Below are 25,611 nucleotides of genomic sequence, written 5' to 3'. Positions count from 1 at the left end.
TGACTCCACCATAAGAAAGAGACTGGGCAAAAACGGCTTGCATGGCAGATATCCAAGGCGCAAACCACTTTTTTAAGCAAAAAGAACATTAAGGCTCGTCTCAATTTTGCTAAAAAACATCTCAATGATTGCCAAGACTTTTGGGAAAATACCTTGTGGACCGACGAGACAGAAGTTGAACTTTTTGGAAGGTGCGTGTCCATCTGGCATAGAAGTAACACACCATTTCAGCAAAAGAACATCATACCAACAGTAAAATATGGTGGTGGTAGTGTGATGGTCTGGGGTTGTTTTGCTGCTTCAGGACCTGGAAGGCTTGCTGTGATAGATGGAACCATGAATTCTACTGTCTACCAAAAAATCCTGAAGGAGAATGTCCAGCCATCTGTTCGTCAACTCAAGCTGAAGCGATCTTGGGTGCTGCAGCAGGACAATGACCCAAAACACACCAGCAAATCCACCTCTGAATGGCTGAAGAAAAACAAAATGAAGACTTTGGAGAGGCCTAGTCAAAGTCCTGACCTGAATCCTATTGAGATGTTGTGGCATGACCTTAAAAAGACGGTTCATGCTAGAAAACAGTCAAATAAAGCTGAATTACAACAATTCTGCAAAGATGAGTGGGCCAAAAGTCCTCCAGAGCGCTGGAAAAGACTCGTTGCAAGTTATCGCAAACGCTTGATTGCAGTTATTGCTGCTAAGGGTGGCCCAACCAGTTATTAGGTTCAGGGGGCAATTTCTTTTTCACACAGGGCCATGTAGGTTTTGAGTTTTTTTTCTCACTAAATAATAAAAACCATCATTTAAAACTGCATTTTGTGTTCAATTATGTTATCTTTGACTAATAGTTAACGTTTTTTGATGAGCAGAAACATTTAAGTGTGACAAACATGCAAAAGAATAAGAAATCAGGAAGGGGGCAAATAGTTTTTCACACCACTGTAAGTGCCCCTAGTATAGGTTAGATAGGTAGGTTCCCCCAGTAAAGGTTAACCAGGTAGGTTTCCCCAGTATAGGTAGCCAGGTAGATATGCTCACGTGACGTAATCACTAAAGGCCTTTGCGGTTGTTTGCGGACTGCGGAGCATTGCACGGCGTCTCGTCTGTCAGTGTGAAGAGGGTGTAACCCTTACACTACCTGATGGACATGTACACACGCCGGATGTTTTAAAGCACTTTATTCCACCAATTTAGGAATGTAATGTGATTTCTGCCCTTTAAAGATGAAAACACGACTCTGCCCCAACTTGGTAATTTTGGGTGGGACCTTTGCCATGAATCCCCCTCCGGCAAGCCACAGTCCAGGTATTAGACCCCTTCAAACAACTTTTCCATCGCTTTGTGGCCAGAAACAGTCTTTGTAGGTTTTGGAATTCACCTGCTCATAGAATAGTCTATGGCGATTTGTGGATTTGCAAACTGTTGCAGAAATTCATGTTCGCCATTCGCGAACCTTAAATTTGATGTTTGGCCCATCACTACTGACTATCATCATAACACACAGCAGCAATGCTCAGACATTCCCGGAACGTTGTGAAGCTGGGACAGGCCTGGGCTGCTCAGTGAACCATCAGGCAGTGGTGAGGCGGCAGCAGCAGTGACCTCCGCTATATATAGAGGAAGATGGCGGGGAAAGGTGACACCCCTTCTGTACACACAGCAGGAGAAACACTCACTGATAGATGAGCAGACAGTAAATGCCATATCCAGGCGGATTACTGAGACTCCCTATCTCTCCAGCAATGCTTCACTCCAAACTCAACTGCCTGCAGCCCGAGTATAGCAGCGCTGTGTTGCTGCGGGAGATCTCTGCTCAGGGATTTGTTTGGGTTTGTTGGGGGAAGTGTAACACTGCTGTACCTGGGACTAGGGATGATCATAATTGGGTAATTACCATTACACAACATTTTGCATGCATTTTCGCAATTACACCCGTACACAGTTACGATTTGTAAATTCAATTGATTTCATATAATTATTCGTAATTTCGTATAAATGTTTGTGTCATTTTCACGTAATTTTGTGCCGTGAATAGCGAAGCCCCGATATATGCGATTGTCACCAGAATTGCTGCATATGTTACGGAGAACGCTGGGAACAAGTAAACAAAAAACACCTTGTAGTTTTTGAGAAAATATTTTAAATATACAAAGAAAAATGTTTCAAAACCTTTTTTCCTTTGCATTTTTAAAATAGATTTTCTCAAAAACTAAAAGGTTTTTTTCCCTATTATTCCTCGGTATTCCCTCTAACATACGTAGCAATTTTGGTGATGATAACATATATAGGGGCTTTGCTATTAACTGCCAAATGTATCACAAAATTACACAAAATTACGAATGGATTAGGTTTACATGCAAAATTAATGACACATTTTACAGAAATTTTGCATTACAACTTCACATTATAATTGAGAAATACAATGCAAAATTACAATTATGCCAAATCTGTGCTCGGCACATGCTGCGGATCGCTCCTATGCTGGCAGCGGACCCCGGCGCATATTCTGGACAGATTTCTATACGGGGAGATACTTTCTCCTGACCGCACCCTAAAATCAGGGATTTCAGACACAGAATAAGAAATTTACAGATACAAGTCTGTGGCAGTAAAGTGTGTGGGATCATTATTCACCTCCACATCAGCAGTGTGTGATTTTGGTTCCCTGTAGCGCTGGAGGAATCACAATGGACTATTTCTAGAATTCTCTATCAGCTGTAATAAAATCGGTTTATTATGTTCAGCGCCTGTGATAGGCTAATATTGTTCATATATTTTCCTCTTACGACTGGTGCACACCAAGAGCGCTTCTGAGCGCTTCTAAAAACGCCAGCGCTTGGTTAATATATTTGGATGGGATGGATCATACCAGAGCTATCCTGGAGGACTTGCTGAAGCACGGCTACCGGTAAGCAGCTGGGACTTTCCCTTTAGGGGCTAATTGGACCATGCCTTGTAAGGGTTTTTTCCGCCTTCCTCTGGATCAACAGGGATATGTGAGGGTGCAGGCTGGTGTTGTGCCTTCCTCTGGATCAGCAGGGATATGTAAGGGATCAGGCTGGTGTTGTGCCTTCCTCTGGATCAGCAGGGATAGGTGAGGGAGCAGGCTGGTGTTGTGCCTTCCTCTGGATCAGCAGGGATATGTGAGGATTCAGGCTGGTGTTGTGCCTTCCTCTGGATCAGCAGGGATATGTGAGGGAGCAGGCTGGTGTTGTGCCTTCCTCTGGATCAGCAGGGATATGTGAGGGAGCAGGCTGGTGTTGTACCTTCCTCTGGATCAGCAGGGATATGTGAGGGTGCAGGCTGGTGTTGTACCTTCCTCTGGATCAGCAGGGATATGTGAGGGTGCAGGCTGGTGTTGTGCCTTCCTCTGGATCAGCAGGGATATGTGAGGGGGCAGGCTGGTGTTGTGCCTTCCTCTGGATCAGCAGGGATATGTAAGGGATCAGGCTGGTGTTGTGCCTTCCTCTGGATCAGCAGGGATAGGTGAGGGAGCAGGCTGGTGTTGTGCCTTCCTCTGGATCAGCAGGGATATGTGAGGATTCAGGCTGGTGTTGTGCCTTCCTCTGGATCAGCAGGGATATGTGAGGGAGCAGGCTGGTGTTGTGCCTTCCTCTGGATCAGCAGGGATATGTGAGGGAGCAGGCTGGTGTTGTACCTTCCTCTGGATCAGCAGGGATATGTGAGGGTGCAGGCTGGTGTTGTACCTTCCTCTGGATCAGCAGGGATATGTGAGGGTGCAGGCTGGTGTTGTGCCTTCCTCTGGATCAGCAGGGATATGTGAGGGTGCAGGCTGGTGTTGTGCCTTCCTCTGGATCAGCAGGGATATGTGAGAGTGCAGGTTGGTGTTGTGCTTTCCTCTGGATCAGCAGGGATATGTGAGGGAGCAGGCTGGTGTTGTGCCTTCCTCTGGATCAGCAGGGATATGTGAGGATTCAGGCTGGTGTTGTGCCTTCCTCTGGATCAGCAGGGATATGTGAGGGAGCAGGCTGGTGTTGTGCCTTCCTCTGGATCAGCAGGGATATGTGAGGGAGCAGGCTGGTGTTGTACCTTCCTCTGGATCAGCAGGGATATGTGAGGGTGCAGGCTGGTGTTGTACCTTCCTCTGGATCAGCAGGGATATGTGAGGGTGCAGGCTGGTGTTGTGCCTTCCTCTGGATCAGCAGGGATATGTGAGGGTGCAGGCTGGTGTTGTGCCTTCCTCTGGATCAGCAGGGATATGTGAGAGTGCAGGTTGGTGTTGTGCTTTCCTCTGGATCAGCAGGGATATGTGAGGGAGCAGGCTGGTGTTGTGCCTTCCTCTGGATCAGCAGGGATATGTGAGGATTCAGGCTGGTGTTGTGCCTTCCTCTGGATCAGCAGGGATATGTGAGGGGGCAGGCTGGTGTTGTGCCTTCCTCTGGATCAGCAGGGATATGTGAGGGTTCAGGCTGGTGTTGTGCCTTCCTCTGGATCAGCAGGGATATGTGAGGGAGCAGGCTGGTGTTGTACCTTCCTCTGGATCAGCAGGGATATGTGAGGGTGCAGGCTGGTGTTGTGCCTTCCTCTGGATCAGCAGGGATATGTGAGGGAGCATGCTGGTGTTGTGCCTTCCTCTGGATCAGCAGGGATATGTGAGGGTGCAGGCTGGTGTTGTGCCTTCCTCTGGATCAGCAGGGATATGTGAGGGTGCAGGCTGCGGTTGTGCCTTCCTCTGGATCAGCAGGGATATGTGAGGGTGCAGGCTGGTGTTGTACCTTCCTCTGGATCAGCAGGGATATGTGAGGGAGCAGGCTGGTGTTGTACCTTCCTCTGGATCAGCAGGGATATGTGAGGGAGCAGGCTGGTGCTGTACCTTCCTCTGGATCAGCAGGGATATGTGAGGGAGCAGGCTGGTGTTGTGCCTTCCTCTGGATCAGCAGGGATATGTGGGGGACGGGCTGGAGTTGTACTTTGTACTGGTTGAACTCGATGGACGTATGTCTTTTTTCAACCAAAATAACTATGTAACTATGTAAGAGCGATGTAATTTTCTCCCAAATGCAAACGCGGGTCCTGCAGCATTTTTGCTGATTTCTGAGGCGATTAAGCCTCAATGTTAAGTATAGGAAAGTGGGAAATCGCTATGAAAAGCGCTAGAATAGACCAATTTTCCAAGCGTTTTTGTCACAAAACCAATACACTAGCAGCTGTACTGTATATAAATTAAAAAAAATTCTACACAAAAACGATCCGAAAATTGCTAGGTATAGATAAAAAAAAATCGCTAGGCACGTGCCAAGAATCGCCTTGAAAAATCACTTTAAAAAGCGCTGAGCGTTTGTGATTACGCTGGCACTCTTGGTGTGCGCCGGCCCTAACTAAGAATTGGTTCTGGCAGTGCTTATTACCTCCAGGGCATCCTCCGGAATGGCTGCATTCCACCTGGACGTTGCATCGATGTGTTCATACGCATTGATCATCACTTCCACCGCCCTCGGGTAGGCGTGGCACTCCTGCAGGACCTGGAGAGGACGCCAGGTGGTTAATACAGAGCAGTTATTATATTCTTGTATGTACTGGATTCAGCTCTCTCCTTCTGTATATATTACTTGTGCAACTTTAGGAAAATTACAAAATCCCTCCTCCGTTCCAGTATATTAGCCAGTATGTGAACAAACTCCTATAGGTCTACTTTCACTTACCCCGGAGCCTCCCCTCTTCCCAGGTGTGTGATTCAGACACTACTGCAGCCAAAGATCAGCAGGACAGCCAGGCAACTGGTATTGTTTAACAGGAAATAAATATGGCAGCTTCCTTATGCCTCTCACAGGTGTCCTAAAAAGGGAATCTGTAGTGAGAGTCATATGGATATTTATTTCCTTTTAAACTATACCAGTTGCCTGGCTGTCCTGCTGATCTCTCTGGCTGCAGAAGTGTCTGAATCACACACCTGAAACCAGCATGCAGCTAATCTAGTAACACCTGATCTGCTGCATGCTTGTTCAGGGGCTATGACTAAGGGCTCTTTCACATCAGGGCAGATTTTCTGTGTTTCAACGCAACGGGTAAAGTTTGGGTTACCCAAGGTAAAATGAAAGTCCATAGACTTTCATTTTAGCTTTCACATATAATGCAGCGTTTTTGTGCGTTGCGTTACGACGCACCCAGGCGCAGTTTTTCGGCCGATGATAGCTTTGCGCGTTACAATGTTAGTCAATGTAAAACACACGCTATGCGCGTTTTTAAAAACGTCAACGCAGGCAATCAGTCCCAGAATGCAACAGAGGAACAATGTAGAAAGTTGAAAACTAAAATTACCTGCGTTTTCCTATGTGCTGTAACGCATTGAAAACGCATTAAAAATGCTTTTGAAAACAAAGAAGACCCTGAGAATCCCCCCATGAGGAGATGGACTAGTCCAAAACCTGTCGGTTCTGTCAGATTTTAACTGCTTACATTTTTTCTTTAACCTTCCTGGCGGTAAGCGGTAAGCCGCACAGGAGGTTTTCTCAGGCCCTGCTGGGCCGATTTGCATAATTTTTTTTTTTGCTGCACGCAGCTAGCACTTTGCTAGCTGCGTGAGCACACCGATCGCCGCCCCCCCCCCCCCTGCGCTCGATCCCCCGCGCTCCTGGAGGGGAAGCCCTCCAGGAAATCCCGTTCTTTGAACAGGATTTCCTGATCGGAGATCGCCGCAGGCGATCGAAGCGGGCGGGGGGATGCCGCTGCATAGCGACTATCATGTAGCGAGCCCTGGGCTCGCTACATGATTTAAAAAAAAAAAAATTAAAAATGACTGCTGCGCTGCCTCCTGGCGGATTTTAATAGACCGCCAGGAGGGTTAAAGAAGGAGGCTGAATCTACACTAAAATATTACTACCTATTTGGCAATCAGGATAGTTCCTTAAATAAAATAAGTATGAAGAGAGAGAGTTCAGCTGTGAATGCCGTTTACTGACAAATACTTTCCTCAGGTGCGATCATTTGATCAGATTTGCGGGATCGTAAGAAATCAAGATGTAATTATCGATTTTTCCCAAAAATGTAATGATCAGGAGACTTTCTGGCGGCGCGTATGGACGCAGCGGCTTGGTGCTCTTTCCAGAGTGTGTGCTGGAAAATTGCACTTAAGAATTTCGTTGTACAATTTCGGTTGTTACAATGACAATAAAGATTTTCTATTCTATTCTATTCTACTTTCTCTCTTCAGATACAATCGTAAAATCCAGCATTCCGATCGACAAAATTCTCTAATCCAATTGACAATTTTCTCAACATACTTGGTGGTTTTTTATTAAATCGTAAAAATCTGACTTAGGGCCAGTGCACACCAAAAACCGATAAAGGATCCGGAAACGCTGACGGTTTTTGAAGAGGTTTTTCAGAGCGATTCTAGACATGTTTAGAGAGGTTTTCTAAACATGCTGAGCGTTTTCTGGAGCGTTTTTGTGCAGCAGATTACATATATTGTTACAGTAAAGCTGCTACTGAACAGCTTCTGTTACAAAAACGCCTGGAGAACTGCTCTGATCTAGCGTTTCTCAGAGCGGTTTTCCACTTTCCTATAATTTACATTGAGGCAGAAACGCCTCAGAAATCTAAAAAATGCTGCAGCCCCCGAGTTTGCGCTTGGGTAAAAAACGAGCCGCTCTGGTGTGCACCTTCCCATTCACTTTCATTAGCCAATCGGTCCCCCCCCCCCCCCCTCCCCGCAAGCGTTTTAAAAAACGCTCAGAACCGCTCTTGGTGTGCACCAGCCCTGAATGATCGTATCTGATGAAAACATTGTACCATGAATGGGCAGCTTTATACGGAAGTCCTGCAGTGACGTGGGATGAATGGGCACCTATAGACGGAAGTCCTGCAGTGACGTGGGATGAATGGGCACCTATAGACGGAAGTCCTGCAGTGACGTGGGATGAATGGGCACCTATAGACGGAGGTCCTGCAGTAACGTGGGATGAATGGGCACCTATAGACGGAAGTCCTGCAGTGACGTGGGATGAATGGGCACCTATAGACAGAAGTCCTGCAGTGACGTGGGATGAATGGGCACCTATAGACAGAAGTCCTGCAGTGACGTGGGATGAATGGGCACCTATAGACGGAGGTCCTGCAGTGACGTGGGATGAATGGGCACCTATAGACGGAAGTCCTGCAGTGACGTGGGATGAATGGGCACCTATAGACGGAAGTCCTGCAGTGACGTGGGATGAATGGGCACCTATAGACGGAAGTCCTGCAGTGACGTGGGACGCAGCGATGTACCTTGTGGAAGTGAGGCGGGTAGATCCGGGCCGCTCCGTGGTTCAGCAGAAGCTGGAAGCAGATCTCTGGCTGCCCGGCGGCTCTCACCGATGTCACCTTCAGGACGTACTGCTGGGAGGCGCAGCCGTTGCAGTCCATCAGGTTGGGCTCTGCGCCCGCCTCCAGCATCATGTGCATGAGGACGTGGTCGCAGTTCCACGCCGCTTTGTGCAGCGGCGTCTTCCGATCGATGTCTCTGGCGTTCACCTCGGCGAAGTAATCCAGCAATATCCGGCAGATCAGGTGGTGCTTCTGGCTGTAGGTCTGCTCCTTCAGGTTGAGGGCCCAGTACGCCGCCGTGGCCAGGGGCGTCTCTAACGTGGCGTTCTCGCTGTCCACCTCCGCTCCGTGGTTGATGTAGAAATCCACAAGCTCTGGGATCCCGACTCTGGCCGCCGTGTGCAGCGGCGTCTCCTCGGTGTCATCAATGCTCTGCAGGTTTATATTGGCTCCTGGAAAGGAATGCATTCTTTATGTTTAGTATGTTTATTTTCCATTTATTAACCACTTCACCACTGAGGGGTTTAAAGGACATGCGAGGTGAAAATAAACTGATGAGAAAAACAATTGTATCTGTCCTCCTCCTCCTAAAAATGACTTTTTTTTGTTTTAGATGTCCCACAGGTTTTTTTTGTATTTAAATCTAGTTGTCTAACTTTTACTGTTTCATTGTCTCTGCTGAATGACACCGTCACTGAAGAATGCTGGAGCTCAAATCTATGAATTATTGACCATTTTTAACTATTTCCTGCTCTCAGAAGCCATTTACTGACAGGAAAGTGTTTTATGGCTGTAATTACTTATCAGTGAGGCCTAGTTCACATCTAAAATCGCAAGCGTTTTGTGATTTTGTGCGTTTTTTTCTCCCCCACCCGGCGCTCCACTGCACGCTGCGTTTTTGGTAAAAGCGCCTTTGTAAGCGCTTTTCCAGAGCGGTTTTGAGATTCACTCCCTGACGCAAGCCAGGAAGTGAACTCTTTGATCTGGAAAAGAATAAGTACAATGTATTTATTCTAAAAAGCGCCAACGCAATCGCTGCATGAAGCGGTTTTGTGAGAGTTTAGCGCTCTTCCTATACCTTCCATTATACGAAAATCGCCCCAAAAATGTTCCAGGCACCACTTAACTGAACGCACAGCGCACGAACCGCGCAGTTATGAACCTTCTCATAGAGATTCATTGCACAAGCGTTTTGTGGGTGATTTTAAAAAATGGCCTTTGCTTGAAAAAAGGCTGAAAACGCCCCTAGCGTGAATGAGCTCTGAGGGTTATGCTATAGTCTGACCCAGTCCCAACCCAGACAGAAACTGTCACTTACATACCTGATGCTTAACTCTTTCAGGCAGAGAAAGAAAAAAAGGAACACAGCATAGTTATTTGTGTGCTAGGCACTGTACATACACATGTCTATCTCATCATGTCACATGTCACCTTGGGTATCCTTTAAGACACTTGGAGTTTGCGATTATCGCACTGCAGAAATGAAGCTCCATATGACTCTGCACCATGGTGCATCAATGAGGTCATTTGCATAGCACCGCCCCCCGGCTAGTGATGTGCTCCCTGCTGCACAGGAAGTACGTCACTGGGATTCCTGTTGGTACGCCGCGCATGTACGCCGCGTCACACCGCGCTCCCGTCGTGCACACTGCCTGCGTCACCCCACTGACTCGCATTACTGGATCATGTGGTAACGCACTGCAGACTTTGGCTCCTTTACTCTTTTTGCCGCCGCCCAGTTCTCGGCCTCGAGGGAATAGGAAAGCTTGTCTCTCTCACCGGCCCACACCAGCTCCTTGGCGCACTTCACGGCCTCCTTGGTCTTGCAGTAATGCAGAGGGGCGTGGCCGCTCATAGAGAAGGCGTTCAGCTTTGCCCCGTGGTCGATGAGGATTTTGACGCAGTCTACGTTGGCCACTTCACACGCCACGTGCAGCGGCGTCTTCCCATTGGGTTTGATGTTGATGGAGGCGCCATGTTTCAGGAGGACCAGCAGACTCTCCAGGTGCCCCAACATAACCGTAATATGCAGGCCGGTCGCCCATGACGATGCCAGTTTGAAACTGGGCAGCCAGTAACCTAAAGAGATATAAACAATGATGATGTATCTGCTTTCATGTCATGCTCAAATTAAACATATAGTAAATTGACATATATGCTCAAATACACAACATGCTAAAACCCGGGCGTGGTCTCACTCTGTGCCCTGGGATCAGGGACTTCCTCACCAACAGGATGCAACTAGTCAAGCTTGGCAGCTGCTCCTCTAAGAAAAGAACTACCAACTCAGGTGCTCTGCAAGGGTGCGTCCTGTCACCGTTCCCGATCTCCCTGTACACGCACAGCTGCACCGCAACGGCCAACTCTGTTAAAGTTACCAAATTTCCAGATGACACCACCATCCTCGGCCTCATTGGCAGGGACGGCGAGCAATCATACCGAAATGAGATTGAGCGCATCTGCAATTAGTGCACGGAAAATAAGCTTGTACTAAATGCGGCAAAAACAGTTTAACTAGTCGTGGATTACAGGAAGCGCCCTTCCGCACCCACCCATTTATCCATCGGGGGCTCCGATATCCCCAGAGTGTCGAGTGCCCGTTTCCCGGGCGCTACCATCACAGATGACCTGCAGTGGGGGAAGAACTCAAACATAATTCAGAAGAAGGCTCAGCAAAGACTGTTCTTCCTGAGACAACTGAGGAAGTCTAGTATGCCTTGGGAACTGTTGACTTGCTGCTATTCCTCCACCATAGAGTCCATCCTCTGCTCCTCCTCCATTGTCGTATGGTACGCAGGTGCATGATCCGCAAGAGACGGGCTCAAACTTCAGAGTCATCAACACTGCAGAAAGGATCATCGGGTCACCTCTGCCGCCTCTGGACCTCCTACACCCCACCTGGTTGAGGTCCTGGGCAAACAGGATTCTGAATGACCCCTCCCACCCCGGCAGGCACAACTTCAGCCGCCTCCACTCCAGCCGCTGCCTCAGGACCATCTCCACCAGAACCACCAGGCAGAGGAACTACTTTTCCCCCCAAGCAGTCCTTCTCCTGAACTCTTAACACCCTTTCATGCACAACCACATAGCCTTCCAGGCCGCTCCCAATCATTGACTGTACACATCCCTGGTCTTTGTCTCACAATGTCAAATTGCTGTTTCATTGCTGTTTTAATTGCTATGTTTTTTATCTCTTTTAGCTCACAGGAGCCTATAGGCACAGATGTCCTGGCACGCTAGACTCCGCCCTCCATGATCCTGCAAATCCCCGCCGAACCTCACCGCAAGTGTGCTGACTGGCCCAGCTGTCACTTCTCCCTTAGTTCCCTTGCTTGACATAGGCAGCTACAGGTGCCCCTTAGTATTAGGTAGCCAGAGGTACCCTTAGTATTAAGTAGCTAGAAGGGCCTCTGACTGAAGGGAGATCTGGTCAGTGGAGCTGGGTGAGTAACCTCTCATTTACACTCTCATCAGGACTCTGCATAGAGAAGAAGGGAGGCACTGGGGAAGGGGAGTGAGACACCTTTCCATTATCAGGCGCCTATAGGCACAAGCCTACACTGCCTTATGGTAAATCCAGCCCTGTCTGTCGAACTTGGCGAATAAATGAATTCTGATTCTGAAATATATAATAATATATAAGAATTGAAAGCTGACGGGTACCTGCAATGATAGCAGAGATTTCACACGTCTCCAAGTTCTGCCTCTATATGACACTGCAGCCCCTCCCATTGTTTATATGCAGCGGACAGCCGGTTTAACCTGAACTTTTTATATGTACCGTATGACTGACTTGTTTACACTGTTGCCATGTGGAAGCCATAGAAGCCCCCACTATTGGGTATCAAGATGCAGCCTCTCCTCCAGTATAAGGAGGAGCCGCCAAGCCCTCAGAATAATGAAGTCAGATGCAGCCCCCCTCCCCCCCCCCACCACTACAGGTAGCCACAGGTGATACTGTGCAAAACGGCGCCGGGATATTTGGGTGCATCATGCGACGCCATAGGCTGTAATGTGAATTACGTAGCGGCAGTCAGATAGTAATTTGGGCTCCGTCAAAAGACAGCTGGCAGCCACATTACGTCTTGCCCCTGAGTCCATGGTGGGGGGGGGGGGGGGGGGGAGAATAATTAACTCCGCCAGGACATTTGCAGGAGCAGGGTGAGCCGTGTTTTGGCTTCAACCTGTGCCCAAATTTCTTGATGCCAGTCTTGCATGAATGCATTCACAGAAGCCTCCAGTATAAGTTGCCAGATGCAGAGTCCCCCCCCCCCCCCAGTATAATAGCCAGCTCCCCAACATAGGTAGCCAAAGAGCCCCCCTCATATAGGCAGCTACAGAGCCCCCACCCTATAGATAGCCAGTGAGCCCCCCTCCCACAGTATAGGTAGCCAGAGAGGTCTCCCGTCTTCCCTTCCCTGCTGAAGTAACTCACCTCTCCGGGATTCACACGCTGCATGTCTTCTTCCTTTTCTCCATGGAGTATTCCCATTGGTCTGTTAAAGGACCAATGGAGAGCACGGGCAGCACTTTCTACTACTAGGATGTTTTTCCGGGTCTTTCTATACTTTAGTAAATCTTGGAGGCCCATCTTATACTTGATGCATCACCTTGCACTGCAACTGTTATACGATTGCGCAGCAGCAGTCCCAGAAGGTACTCTGAGATTACCGCGCATGACGAGCTCCTGTGGTGTTATGACAGGTCCCCCCCCCCTACGCCGCACTACGTTTAATGTGATAACCTTATAGGACTGTAACTGAGATACTGGCCTCAATTCACAGAGCTTTATCAAACACTTTATCAAACGTTTGATAATTTTCCTCATGGGTAAAATCTAATTTTGAATTCACTAAGGTGTTATAGATTTATCGAATGTTTTATCGATGAAATGATCAATAAATCTATAACACCTTAGTGAATTCAAAATTAGATTTTACCCATGAGGAAAATTATCAAACGTTTGATAAAGTGTTTGATAAAGCTCTGTGAATTGAGGCCACTGAGCTCTACAGAGTTACATACACATCGGATACATTACACCTCTCCTCTATATACTGTCTGGAACCTGCAGTCACAATGGCAAACACTGCTCAGCTAGACTCAGTACATAACTAAGGCTTTAGTTACCGATGATCCCAATACAAACCTACTAGTCCGCTGTCTGCCCAAAAGCCTGCTCAGTCCTATGGAGGGGGGGACAAGCATGAGTGTCTGCAGTGAGGGGTATCAGGTGAGGAACTGCCAGTGACCAGTCTGTAGAAATTGGGGAACTCCTCCTGTTCACTATTATATATTTTGGGTGATAAAAGTCGAAGGTGTATACAAGCCCTTAATGTGCAACTACTACATAATCACAGAATTTACCTTCAACTTCACCGGAAATTCATTTTTTAAAGTCTAATTCAATGTTTTTTATAAGTGCATTTAATAGATTTGCATTTATCAAAATAAAAGTTCATAAACAATTATATTATTTTTGCAATATAAAACCAAAAGATAAGGGTGCAAGCAGCGTACTGCTTTCTACCACTGACCCCCTCCCCTCTCCCGACCAGAAAAGGATTCAGATGATTCTCTGATGATCATCTACCTTTTTTAGCAAGGGTTGGTGGGGGCTACCATCCACCAGGCCCCTAGACTCTCCCCAGGCCCTAGGCAACTGCCTGGAATTGCCTTGTGGATGATCCGGCTATGCTCCTGACCAACTGCAATGTCTGAAGAAGCCACACCTCTCTAGCGACTAACAGCCAATGGATAATCTGCCATTCACAAGGGAGGTGTGGCTGTGCTGGAGACCACGATCAGCCCCGCCCCAGCAGTGACATTAACCATGTCTCTGCGGGGGCCGGACTATCTCTGCGGGGGAGGAGTAGGGGGGAGTAGACAGCAGTATAGGCGACTAATCACAGCTTGCAGCCTAAAGTTCATAGTTTTATCTCATACAAAAATAAAAACCTTTTGCAGAATGGCCCCAACTGGCCAGCATTGCCGCTTAGTATAGAGTACACAACTCATTCTGAGACTCCCCTGCCCTGTATATTAACCTTTGTGGAAACAGTCAAGGCTGGCGCTACCATATAGGCAACCTAGGCAACTACCCTCGGGCCCTGAGCTGGCAGCCAGGCCCACCCAGGTCACACTTAACTGTGGTCCCCGGGGCCCCTTCAGAGTCCAATAGAGGAGCTGCTGGCCAGCAGCAACAAGAGCCCCTCATTCTGCTTTTTGGTCAGGTCTGTTGGGGTCCCCCAGATTCATTTTTCCCTGGGGCCGCACTGTTACTAGAACCGGCCCTGGAAACAGTTATGGAAAGTTTTTCCAGAAGTATTCTCCTCTTTGCATCTAAGAAATAAAAACATTTTTTTTTCTGTCACCAAAAACTTGTAATCTGTTTAGTGACAAGTCTGTTTTGTGACTTTAGCAAAGTTTCTGTTTGGGAGGGTCCTCCGCACTGTATTCTGGAAAGGCACAGAGGTCCTTGATATTAATGATGGCCACAATGGTCCATCTGGAGAAATAGCAGGCGGTGATTGCTGAACTTTGGCCCAGTCGGTGTCCAGGATAAGGAAATCTCGTCTTATAGGCGGGGCCTGCCGCCTGCAGACATTTTCCTACAGTAATAATGTAAGTTGTGGCTCATGTTTGCTGGTAGCTGCTCAGAGTTGGCACTTTGCACAGAAGAAGCTGATGCAACTCTCTGCAGATCTTGGCAGCGCCGCCGAGGTTGTGTTATGTAATCCCTGATATAAGTGGCTGGTCTTCCTGCTGAAATATCTACCCGTCATGTCGCTTGGCAGAGAGAGAAGTGCTGGGCATGGCCAGGGCTTTGCTATGCTGAATCTCATAGTCTGCCATAGGCTACATATGAATCCTGTGCATCTAATGCCATGCTGGGGGGCACAGATTGTGTATGTCTGTGCAGAAGCTGCTTCATTGGGAATCAGGACACTGGTTACTACTTCCTGTGTAACAGACTGCCACTGGGGTCTATTTAGAAAGCTCAGCCTGTGCCCCGCCCCATTCTTGTATGAACAGCAGGATGATGCAATCCAAGCAGCAGCCACACCCACAAAGTCTGCCACCAAGTACCTGAAATCAGCAGCTTGAGATCATGTGATTACATTTTTAAGCAGGATTATTTAGCTGAAGTATCTTTTAAGCATTTTGGTTACAAATGTAAGATGGTATATTTAGATCAATGTTTAAAGTGTATCTATAGCGGAAACAAGTGCCCTAAATCCCGAGGCTCCTCCCATCCTCCTCAAACTGGCTGTTCCAGCTCTGTGTCCCCCCCAAACGCCGATGCCTGTGCATGTTCCTTGTTTGAGTTCTAAATCCCTGATTTTACAGTAGTTCTTTCTTACAACATTATTAGAAATGATCTCTGCATAACACAATTTCTGTTATTTGCAGCTGCCGTATTCCCCATTCATAGATCATCACTTCCTGAGGAAACTGCATGGGTCTGACCACTCCCTTTCAGTGTGACCTCCTATTACATCACAGGAGCCTATAGGCACAGATGTCCCGGCACCCTAGACTCCGCCCTCCATGAACCTACAGATCCCAGCTGAACCGCACCGCAAGTGTGCTGCCTGGCCCAGCTGTCACTTCTCCCTTACTTCCCTTGCCTGTCATAGGTAGTTACAGATGCCAATTAGCATTAGGTAGCCAGAGGTACCCTTAGTATAAAGTAGCTAGAGGTGCTCCTCAAAGGGAGAGCTCGTCAATGGAATAAAGAGAGCTGGGTGAGTAACTTCTCATATACACTCTCATCAGGACTCTTCATAGGTAAGGAGGGAGGCACTCGGGAAGGGGCATTATCCGCCTTTCCATCATCAGGCGCCTGTAGGCACGTGCCTACATTGCCTTATGGTAAATCCGGCCCTTCCTTCTCGTCACATGAGCATGCAGGGACACAGTGATTGGTCTTTGAGGTAAAGCAACACCCTCCTTCTGACTAGTAGCTTATCAGGTCTCTATTTATGATGCATGACATCAGACTGACGAAGGGGGCTGGTTGGAAGCAGGGAGCATGATCGGGTGGCCAGGAACGCACATCCACTGTGGCCTTCAACCCGGCTGGATCGCGGACTCCACAGTGGCGCAACGGAGGAAACGGACTGACACGGAGGGAGCTGATGGACTGTAGGGGACTGGAGGAAGCCCCAGGTAAGTATACTGTAAGTCCTTGTTCTGGCTTTGTCTCATGCTTACTTTAAAGAGACTCTGAAGTCTCATAAATGCCACTTTTTATGTAACATTTATGTTCAGCAGTTATCGCCCTAACTAAAACGCCACATCCCCGTGGCAGATCGCTACATTTAACCCCCCCAAATCTTAGGGCAAAAATCCACGTCTTTCTTGGACGTGGATTTTGCTGCCCGGGGAGGCAGAGCTTTGAGCTGCAGCCCTGCCTCAATTCACGTCAATCCCTGCGGATCTCCACCTCTCCCCTGCCCCTCTCAGTGAAGGAAGACTGAGAGGGGTGGGGAGAGGCGGCGATCAGCAGGGATTGACACACTGAGAGGCGGAGCTGCAGCCCAAAGCTCTGCCTGTATGAGGAAGCAATCTTCACATTTTCCCACAGGGATTTGGGGGGGGGGGGGTTTAAATGTAACGATCTGCCGCGGGGATGCAGCGTTTTAGTTAGGGCGAAACTGCTGAACATAAATGTTACATCAAAAGTGGCATTTTATGACACTTCAGACTCTCTTTAAGCTTGGCTTTTTTATCTTAATTTGCTTTTAATCACTGTATTTGCAGATATGCAGAGTTCATGGTGGGGGTGTAGTATGATGTATGGTGGCTGGATGGTGTAATGGTGAAGGGCTCTGCCTCTGACACAGGAGACCTGGGTTTGAATCTCGGCTCTGCCTGTTCAGTAAGCCAGCACCTATTCAGTAGGAGACCTTAGGCAAGTCTTCCTAACACTGCTACTGCCTATAGAGCGCGCCCTAGTGGCTGCAGCTCTGGCCTAACACTGCTACTGCCTATAGAGCGCCCCCTAGTGGCTGCAGCTCTGGCCTAACACTGCTACTGCCTATAGAGCGCCCCCTAGTGGCTGCAGCTCTGGCCTAACACTGCTACTGCCTATAGAGCGCGCCCTAGTGGCTGCAGCTCTGGCCTAACACTGCTACTGCCTATAGAGCGCCCCCTAGTGGCTGCAGCTCTGGCCTAACACTGCTACTGCCTATAGAGCGCCCCCTAGTGGCTGCAGCTCTGGCCTAACACTGCTACTGCCTATAGAGCGCCCCCTAGTGGCTGCAGCTCTGGCCTAACACTGCTACTGCCTATAGAGCACCCCCTAGTGGCTGCAGCTCTGGCCTAACACTGCTAGTGCCGATAGAGCGCCCCTAGTGGCTGCAGCTCTGGCCTAACACTGCTACTGCCTATAGAGCGCCCCCTAGTGTCTGCAGCTCTGGCCTAATGCTGCTACTGCCTATAGAGCGCCCCCTAGTTGCTGCAGCTCTGGCCTAACGCTGCTACTGCCTATAGAGCGCCCCCTAGTAGCTGCAGCTCTGGCCTAACACTGCTACTGCCTATAGAGCGCGCCCTAGTGGCTGCAGCTCTGGCCTAACACTGCTACTGCCTATAGAGCGCCCCCTAGTGGCTGCAGCTCTGGCCTAACACTGCTACTGCCTATAGAGCGCCCCCTAGTGGTTGCAGCTCTGGCCTAACGCTGCTACTGCCTATAGAGCACCCCCTAGTGGCTGCAGCTCTGGCCTAATGCTGCTACTGCCTATAGAGCGCCCCCTAGTAGCTGCAGCTCTGGCCTAACACTGCTACTGCCTATAGAGCGCGCCCTAGTGGCTGCAGCTCTGGCCTAACACTGCTACTGCCTATAGAGCGCCCCCTAGTGGCTGCAGCTCTGGCCTAACACTGCTACTGCCTATAGAGCGCCCCCTAGTGGCTGCAGCTCTGGCCTAACACTGCTACTGCCTATAGAGCGCCCCCTAGTGGCTGCAGCTCTGGCCTACCACTGCTACTGCCTATAGAGTGCGTCCTATTGGCTGCAGCTCTGGCCTAACACTGCTACTGCCTATAGAGTGCGTCCTATTGGCTGCAGCTCTGACCTAACACTGCTACTGCCTATAGAGCGCCCCCTAGTGGCTGCAGCTCTGGCCTACCACTGCTACTGCCTATAGAGTGCGTCCTATTGGCTGCAGCTCTGGCCTAACACTGCTACTGCCTATAGAGCGTCCCCTAGTGGCTGCATCTCTGGCCTAACACTGCTACTACCTGTAGAGCGCCCCCTAGTGGCTGCAGCTCTGGCCTAACACTGCTACTGCCTATAGAGCCCCCCCTAGTGGCTGCAGCTCTGGCCTAACACTGCTACTGCCTATAGAGTGCCCCCTAGTCGCTGCAGCTCTGGCCTAACACTGCTACTGCCTATAGAGTGCCCCCTAGTGGCTGCATCTCTGGCCTTACACTGCTACTGCCTATAGAGCGCCCCCTAGTGGCTGCAGCTCTGGCCTAACACTGCTACTGCCTATAGAGTGCCCACTAGTGGCTGCAGCTCTGGCCTAACACTGCTACTGCCTATAGAGCGCCCCCTAGTGGCTGCAGCTCTGGCCTAACACAGCTCCTGCCTATAGAGCGCCCCCTAGTGGCTGCAGCTCTGGCCTACCACTGCTACTGCCTATAGAGTGCGTCCTATTGGCTGCAGCTCTGGCCTAACACTGCTACTGCCTATAGAGTGCGTCCTATTGGCTGCAGCTCTGACCTAACACTGCTACTGTCTATAGAGCGCCCCCTAGTGGCTGCAGCTCTGGAATAACACTGCTACTGCCTATAGAGCTCCCCCTAGTGGCTGCAGCTCTGACCTAACACTGCTACTGCCTATAGAGCGCCCCCTAGTGGCTGCAGCTCTGGCCTACCACTGCTACTGCCTATAGAGTGCGTCCTATTGGCTGCAGCTCTGACCTAACACTGCTACTGCCTATAGAGCGCCCCTTAGTGGCTGCAGCTCTGGCCTAACACTGCTACTGCCTATAGAGCGCCCCCTAGTGGCTGCAGCTCTGGCCTACCACTGCTACTGCCTATAGAGTGCGTCCTATTGGCTGCAGCTCTGACCTAACACTGCTACTGCCTATAGAGTACCCCCTAGTGGCTGCTGCTCTGGCCTAACACTGCTACTGCCTATAGAGCGCCCCTTAGTGGCTGCAGCTCTGGCCTAACACTGCTCCTGCCTATAGAGCGCCCCCTAGTAGCTGCAGCTCTGGCCTAACACTGCTACTACCTATAGAGCCCCCTAGTGGCTGCAGCTGTGGCCTAACACTGCTACTGCCTATAGAGTGCCCCCTAGTGGCTGCAGCTCTGGCCTAACACTGCTACTGCCTATAGAGCGCCCCCTAGTGGCTGCAGCTCTGGCCTAACACTACTACTGCCTATAGAGTGCCCCCTAGTGGCTGCAGCTCTGGCCTAACACTGCTACTGCCTATAGAGTGCGTCCTATTGGCTGCAGCTCTGGCCTAACACTGCTACTGCCTATAGAGCACCCCCTAGTGGCTGCAGCTCTGGCCTAACACTGCTACTGCCTATAGAGCATCCCCCTAGTGGCTGCAGCTCTGGCCTAACACTGCTACTGCCTATAGAGCGTCCCCTAGTGGCTGCAGCTCTGGCCTAACACTGCTGCTGCCTATAGAGCGCCCCCTAGTGGCTGCAGCTCTGGCCTAACACTGCTACTGCCTATAGAGTGCCCCCTAGTGGCTGCAGCTCTGGCCTAACACTGCTACTGCCTATAGAGCGCCCCCTAGTGGCTGCAGCTCTGGCCTAACACTACTACTGCCTATAGAGTGCCCCCTAGTGGCTGCAGCTCTGACCTAACACTGCTACTGCCTATAGAGTGCCCCTAGTGGCTGCAGCTCTGGCCTAACACTGCTACTGCCTATAGAGCTCCTCCTAGTGGCTGCAGCTCTGGCCTAACACTACTACTGCCTATATAGCACCCCCTAGTGGCTGCAGCTCTGGCCTAACACTGCTACTGCCTATAGAGCGCCCCCTAGTGGCTGCTGCAGCTCTGACCTAACACTGCTACTGCCTATAGAGTACCCCCTAGTGGCTGCAGCTCTGGCCTAACACTGCTACTGCCTATAGAGCGCCCCCTAGTGGCTGCAGCTCTGGCCTAACACTGCTACTGCCTATAGAGCGCCCCTTAGTGGCTGCAGCTCTGGCCTAACACTGCTCCTGCCTATAGAGCGCCCCCTAGTAGCTGCAGCTCTGGCCTAACACTGCTACTACCTATAGAGCCCCCTAGTGGCTGCAGCTCTGGCCTAACACTGCTACTGCCTATAGAGTGCCCCCTAGTGGCTGCAGCTCTGGCCTAACACTGCTACTGCCTATAGAGCGCCCCCTAGTGGCTGCAGCTCTGGCCTAACACTACTACTGCCTATAGAGTGCCCCCTAGTGGCTGCAGCTCTGGCCTAACACTGCTACTGCCTATAGAGTGCGTCCTATTGGCTGCAGCTCTGGCCTAACACTGCTACTGCCTATAGAGCACCCCCTAGTGGCTGCAGCTCTGGCCTAACACTGCTACTGCCTATAGAGCACCCCCTAGTGGCTGCAGCTCTGGCCTAACACTGCTACTGCCTATAGAGCGTCCCCTAGTGGCTGCAGCTCTGGCCTAACACTTCTGCTGCCTATAGAGCGCCCCCTAGTGGCTGCAGCTCTGGCCTAACACTGCTACTGCCTATAGAGTGCCCCCTAGTGGCTGCAGCTCTGGCCTAACACTGCTACTGCCTATAGAGCGCCCCCTAGTGGCTGCAGCTCTGGCCTAACACTACTACTGCCTATAGAGTGCCCCCTAGTGGCTGCAGCTCTGGCCTAACACTGCTACTGCCTATAGAGTGCCCCCTAGTGGCTCTAGCTCTGACCTAACACTGCTACTGCCTATAGAGTGCCCCTAGTGGCTGCAGCTCTGGCCTAACACTGCTACTGCCTATAGAGCTCCTCCTAGTGGCTGCAGCTCTGGCCTAACACTACTACTGCCTATATAGCACCCCCTAGTGGCTGCAGCTCTGGCCTAACACTGCTACTGCCTATAGAGCGCCCCCTAGTGGCTGCTGCAGCTCTGGCTTAACACTGCTACTGCCTATAGAGCGCTCCCTAGTGGCTGCAGCTCTGGCCTAACACTGCTACTGCCTATAGAGCATCCCCTAGTGGCTGCAGCTCTGGCCTAACACTGCTACTGCCTATAGAGCGTCCCCTAGTGGCTGCAGCTCTGGCCTAACACTGCTACTGCCTATAGAGCGTCCTAGTGGCTGCAGCTCTGCCCTAACACTGCTACTGCCTATAGAGCGCCCCCTAGTGGCTGCAGCTCTGGCCTAACACTGCTACTGCCTATAGAGCGCCCCCTAGTGGCTGCAGCTCTGGCCTAACACTGCTACTGCCTATAGAGCGCCCCCTAGTGGCTGCAGCTCTGGCCTAACACTGCTACTGCCTATAGAGCGCCCCCTAGTGGCTGCAGCTCTGGCCTAACACTACTACTGCCTATAGAGCGCCCCCTAGTGGCTGCAGCTCTGGCCTAACACTGCTACTGCCTATAGAGCGCCCCCTAGTGGCTGCAGCTCTGGCCTAACACTACTACTGCCTATAGAGTGCCCCCTAGTAGCTGCAGCTCTGGCCTAACACTGCTACTGCCTATAGAGCGCCCCCTAGTGGCTGCAGCTCTGGCCTAACACTGCTACTGCCTATAGAGCGCCCCCTAGTGGCTGCAGCTCTGGCCTAACACTGCTACTGCCTATAGAGTGCCCCCTAGTGGCTCTAGCTCTGACCTAACACTGCTACTGCCTATAGAGTGCCCCTAGTGGCTGCAGCTCTGGCCTAACACTGCTACTGCCTATAGAGCTCCTCCTAGTGGCTGCAGCTCTGGCCTAACACTACTACTGCCTATATAGCACCCCCTAGTGGCTGCAGCTCTGGCCTAACACTGCTACTGCCTATAGAGCGCCCCCTAGTGGCTGCTGCAGCTCTGGCTTAACACTGCTACTGCCTATAGAGCGCTCCCTAGTGGCTGCAGCTCTGGCCTAACACTGCTACTGCCTATAGAGCATCCCCTAGTGGCTGCAGCTCTGGCCTAACACTGCTACTGCCTATAGAGCGTCCCCTAGTGGCTGCAGCTCTGGCCTAACACTGCTACTGCCTATAGAGCGTCCTAGTGGCTGCAGCTCTGCCCTAACACTGCTACTGCCTATAGAGCGCCCCCTAGTGGCTGCAGCTCTGGCCTAACACTGCTACTGCCTATAGAGCGCCCCCTAGTGGCTGCAGCTCTGGCCTAACACTGCTACTGCCTATAGAGCGCCCCCTAGTGGCTGCAGCTCTGGCCTAACACTGCTACTGCCTATAGAGCGCCCCCTAGTGGCTGCAGCTCTGGCCTAACACTACTACTGCCTATAGAGCGCCCCCTAGTGGCTGCAGCTCTGGCCTAACACTGCTACTGCCTATAGAGCGCCCCCTAGTGGCTGCAGCTCTGGCCTAACACTACTACTGCCTATAGAGTGCCCCCTAGTAGCTGCAGCTCTGGCCTAACACTGCTACTGCCTATAGAGCGCCCCCTAGTGGCTGCAGCTCTGGCCTAACACTGCTACTGCCTATAGAGCGCCCCCTAGTGGCTGCAGCTCTGGCCTAACACTGCTACTGCCTATAGAGCGCCCCCTAGTGGCTGCAGCTCTGGCCCAATACTGCTACTGCCTATAGAACGCCCCCTAGTGGCTGCAGCTCTGGCCTAACACTGCTACTGCCTATATAGCACCCCCTAGTGGCTGCAGCTCTGGCCTAACACTGCTACTGCCTATAGAGCGCCCCCTAGTGGCTGCTGCAGCTCTGGCTTAACACTGCTACTGCCTATAGAGCGCTCCCTAGTGGCTGCAGCTCTGGCCTAACACTGCTACTGCCTATAGAGCATCCCCTAGTGGCTGCAGCTCTGGCCTAACACTGCTACTGCCTATAGAGCGTCCCCTAGTGGCTGCAGCTCTGGCCTAACACTGCTACTGCCTATAGAGCGTCCTAGTGGCTGCAGCTCTGCCCTAACACTGCTACTGCCTATAGAGCGCCCCCTAGTGGCTGCAGCTCTGGCCTAACACTGCTACTGCCTATAGAGCGCCCCCTAGTGGCTGCAGCTCTGGCCTAACACTGCTACTGCCTATAGAGCGCCCCCTAGTGGCTGCAGCTCTGGCCTAACACTGCTACTGCCTATAGAGCGCCCCCTAGTGGCTGCAGCTCTGGCCTAACACTGCTACTGCCTATAGAGCGCCCCCTAGTGGCTGCAGCTCTGGCCTAACACTGCTACTGCCTATAGAGCGCCCCCTAGTGGCTGCAGCTCTGGCCCAATACTGCTACTGCCTATAGAACGCCCCCTAGTGGCTGCAGCTCTGGCCTAACACTGCTACTGCCTATAGAGTGCCCCCTAGTAGCTGCAGCTCTGGCCTAACACTGCTACTGCGTATAGAGCGCTCCCTTGTGGCTGCAGCTCTGGCGCTTTGAGTCCGACAGGAGAAAAGCACGATATAAATGTTATTTGTCTTGTCTAACTCCGTATTAGTTTGGCCTGTTTTTAACAGTAACCCTTTAATAGTAATCAACCAGAACCATTTTTCTGAATTTTTCACCGGGAAAAATTTGGGATTTATATTCATACAAATGATTGTGCAAGCTTGCTACACATATGCAAAAAGAAAAAGAAAAAGCGCATAGGACAGAAGACGGATGATGCAGGAGTCCAGATTAACGATAGTTAAAGTCTCATACACACAGTACAATTTTCCATCGGATTGACCGGTGATTTGATAAGAAGCTGCATCGTAGACGTCCAAATTGTTGCATTGATATCTACCCAAAATCAATCACAAAATCGATCGGACCGGTCGGAAATTATCTGATCGATCTGATGGAAAATTGTACCATGTGTAAGAGGTTTAAGGTTCTTTGCAGACGTGAAAAGCTAATAAGACTGATCAGCCCAAACAGAAACAGACAGGTATGGGATGACCAGTGAGATGATAATAATTCTCAGTTAAAGTTTTATGCAAATTTTACGTAAATGTGTGTAGCTTTGAAATGGACCAATCGAAAGCAGTGGCTGTTGTATGCAATTGGTCCATTTCTAAACTGCATAAATGTGTATCAGTTTTGAATGATCAGAATTATTAATGTGTCACTGACCACCCTTACAAGCAAGGGTGACTGTGCACAGCAGGCTAAAAACTATTGTGAATTCTACCTTCTCTGTGCTCAGTGCTGACATCACCAGCAAAATACTAGCCTCTATGTTAACCCCCCCAAAACATCAAACAAATGAATAAAACAAATCAGATAGCAATAATCAGCTGTGAGAATTGGCAAAGATGTCTGGTACTGCAGGAAGATGCAGATAATGTCACCTGTAGTCCCCGGTTAACGAACGAGATAGGGACTGTAGGTTCGTTCTTAACCTAAATCTGTTCTAATTCGGAACATTGTGCCATCTCTGTCCCCTGTACCTCCTCTGTGCCCCCCCCCCCCCCCTGTGCCTCCAGTGTTCCCCTCTGTGTCACCTCTGCCCTTTGCACCTGTTTATGCAAGTTTAAAAGCCATTTTTCCTTAGATTTTTTAAAATCGATTTTCTGAAAAACGACAAGTCCAATTTGAAATTTTTGGGGGGGCTTGTTCCCATAGAAACAGAGAATCCATGCCGTTCGTATTGGCAGGTTGTTAATAAGTCGGGCGTTCGTAAGTCGGGGACTACCTGTATTTGAACTCTGCATGGTGTAAACATGACATGCCTGTGAAAGTAAGCTCAGGACCTCGGTGCTGCAAGGCAATAATGCTGAGCCCTGAGGCACCCCCATGCCTATAATAGGTTAATCCCTACCTGCTTTGTAGGAGGCAAGGACCAGGTTCTCATCTTCCACCTCGAACACGGTGTCCAGGTCTACATGCCCCTCGTTCAGGATAGTTTCCACAGCTACATAGTCGTTACACTGCAGGGCCTGCAGGAAGGACTCTTTCAGTAGCTTGTTGGCCAGGTATCGGGGGCCCCTCTGCTCATCATCCATGTCTGCCCTGATGTGTGGCGGTGGGCAAGGTGATGTCTTCTGTCTGCCAGGCTCAGTCACCCACCGGCCCCCGTAACCCTATCGCCGGCCATTGCCGTCTATTTATACATGATGTCCTCGCAGACTCTTCCCGGGAACTAATTATAGATGACAGTGAACTGTCAACAGTATCAGTACGGGGCTTCTCAGCTGGCTGTGGAATAATGCTCGTCCACTATTGTGGTGGGCTCTGGGGGTCTGCCAAAACTCCTCCACTGCTGGAACAATCCTGGCGGATGAGTGGGCCAGTCAATTAAAGGATTATCACACT

At 50.3% G+C, this 25,611-nt stretch overlaps 1 protein-coding gene across 2 annotated transcripts in view; it reads right to left on the bottom strand.

Moving 5' to 3' along the window:
• Positions 1-25,404, bottom strand: part of ASB4 (ankyrin repeat and SOCS box containing 4) — a 28,635-nt gene extending 3,231 nt beyond the window's left edge. The window contains exons 1-4 of one of the 2 annotated variants that reach the window (XM_068238484.1): positions 25,118-25,404; positions 10,048-10,347; positions 8,230-8,720; positions 5,370-5,483 (exon numbers count right to left, since the gene is read on the bottom strand). In XM_068238484.1, the coding sequence (XP_068094585.1) occupies positions 5,370-5,483; positions 8,230-8,720; positions 10,048-10,347; positions 25,118-25,301 (1,089 nt within the window). In that variant the 5' untranslated portion in view covers positions 25,302-25,404. The remainder of the gene's footprint in view (positions 1-5,369; positions 5,484-8,229; positions 8,721-10,047; positions 10,348-25,117) is intronic. The other variant, XM_068238485.1, reaches the window with a different exon arrangement.
• Positions 25,405-25,611: the final 207 nt, after the last annotated feature.

The sequence above is a fragment of the Hyperolius riggenbachi genome, chromosome 5 (genome assembly GCF_040937935.1).
Source record: "Hyperolius riggenbachi isolate aHypRig1 chromosome 5, aHypRig1.pri, whole genome shotgun sequence".
In the NCBI taxonomy this organism is placed as follows: Eukaryota; Metazoa; Chordata; class Amphibia; order Anura; family Hyperoliidae; genus Hyperolius; species Hyperolius riggenbachi.
This window is presented reverse-complemented; position numbering and strand designations above follow the sequence as displayed.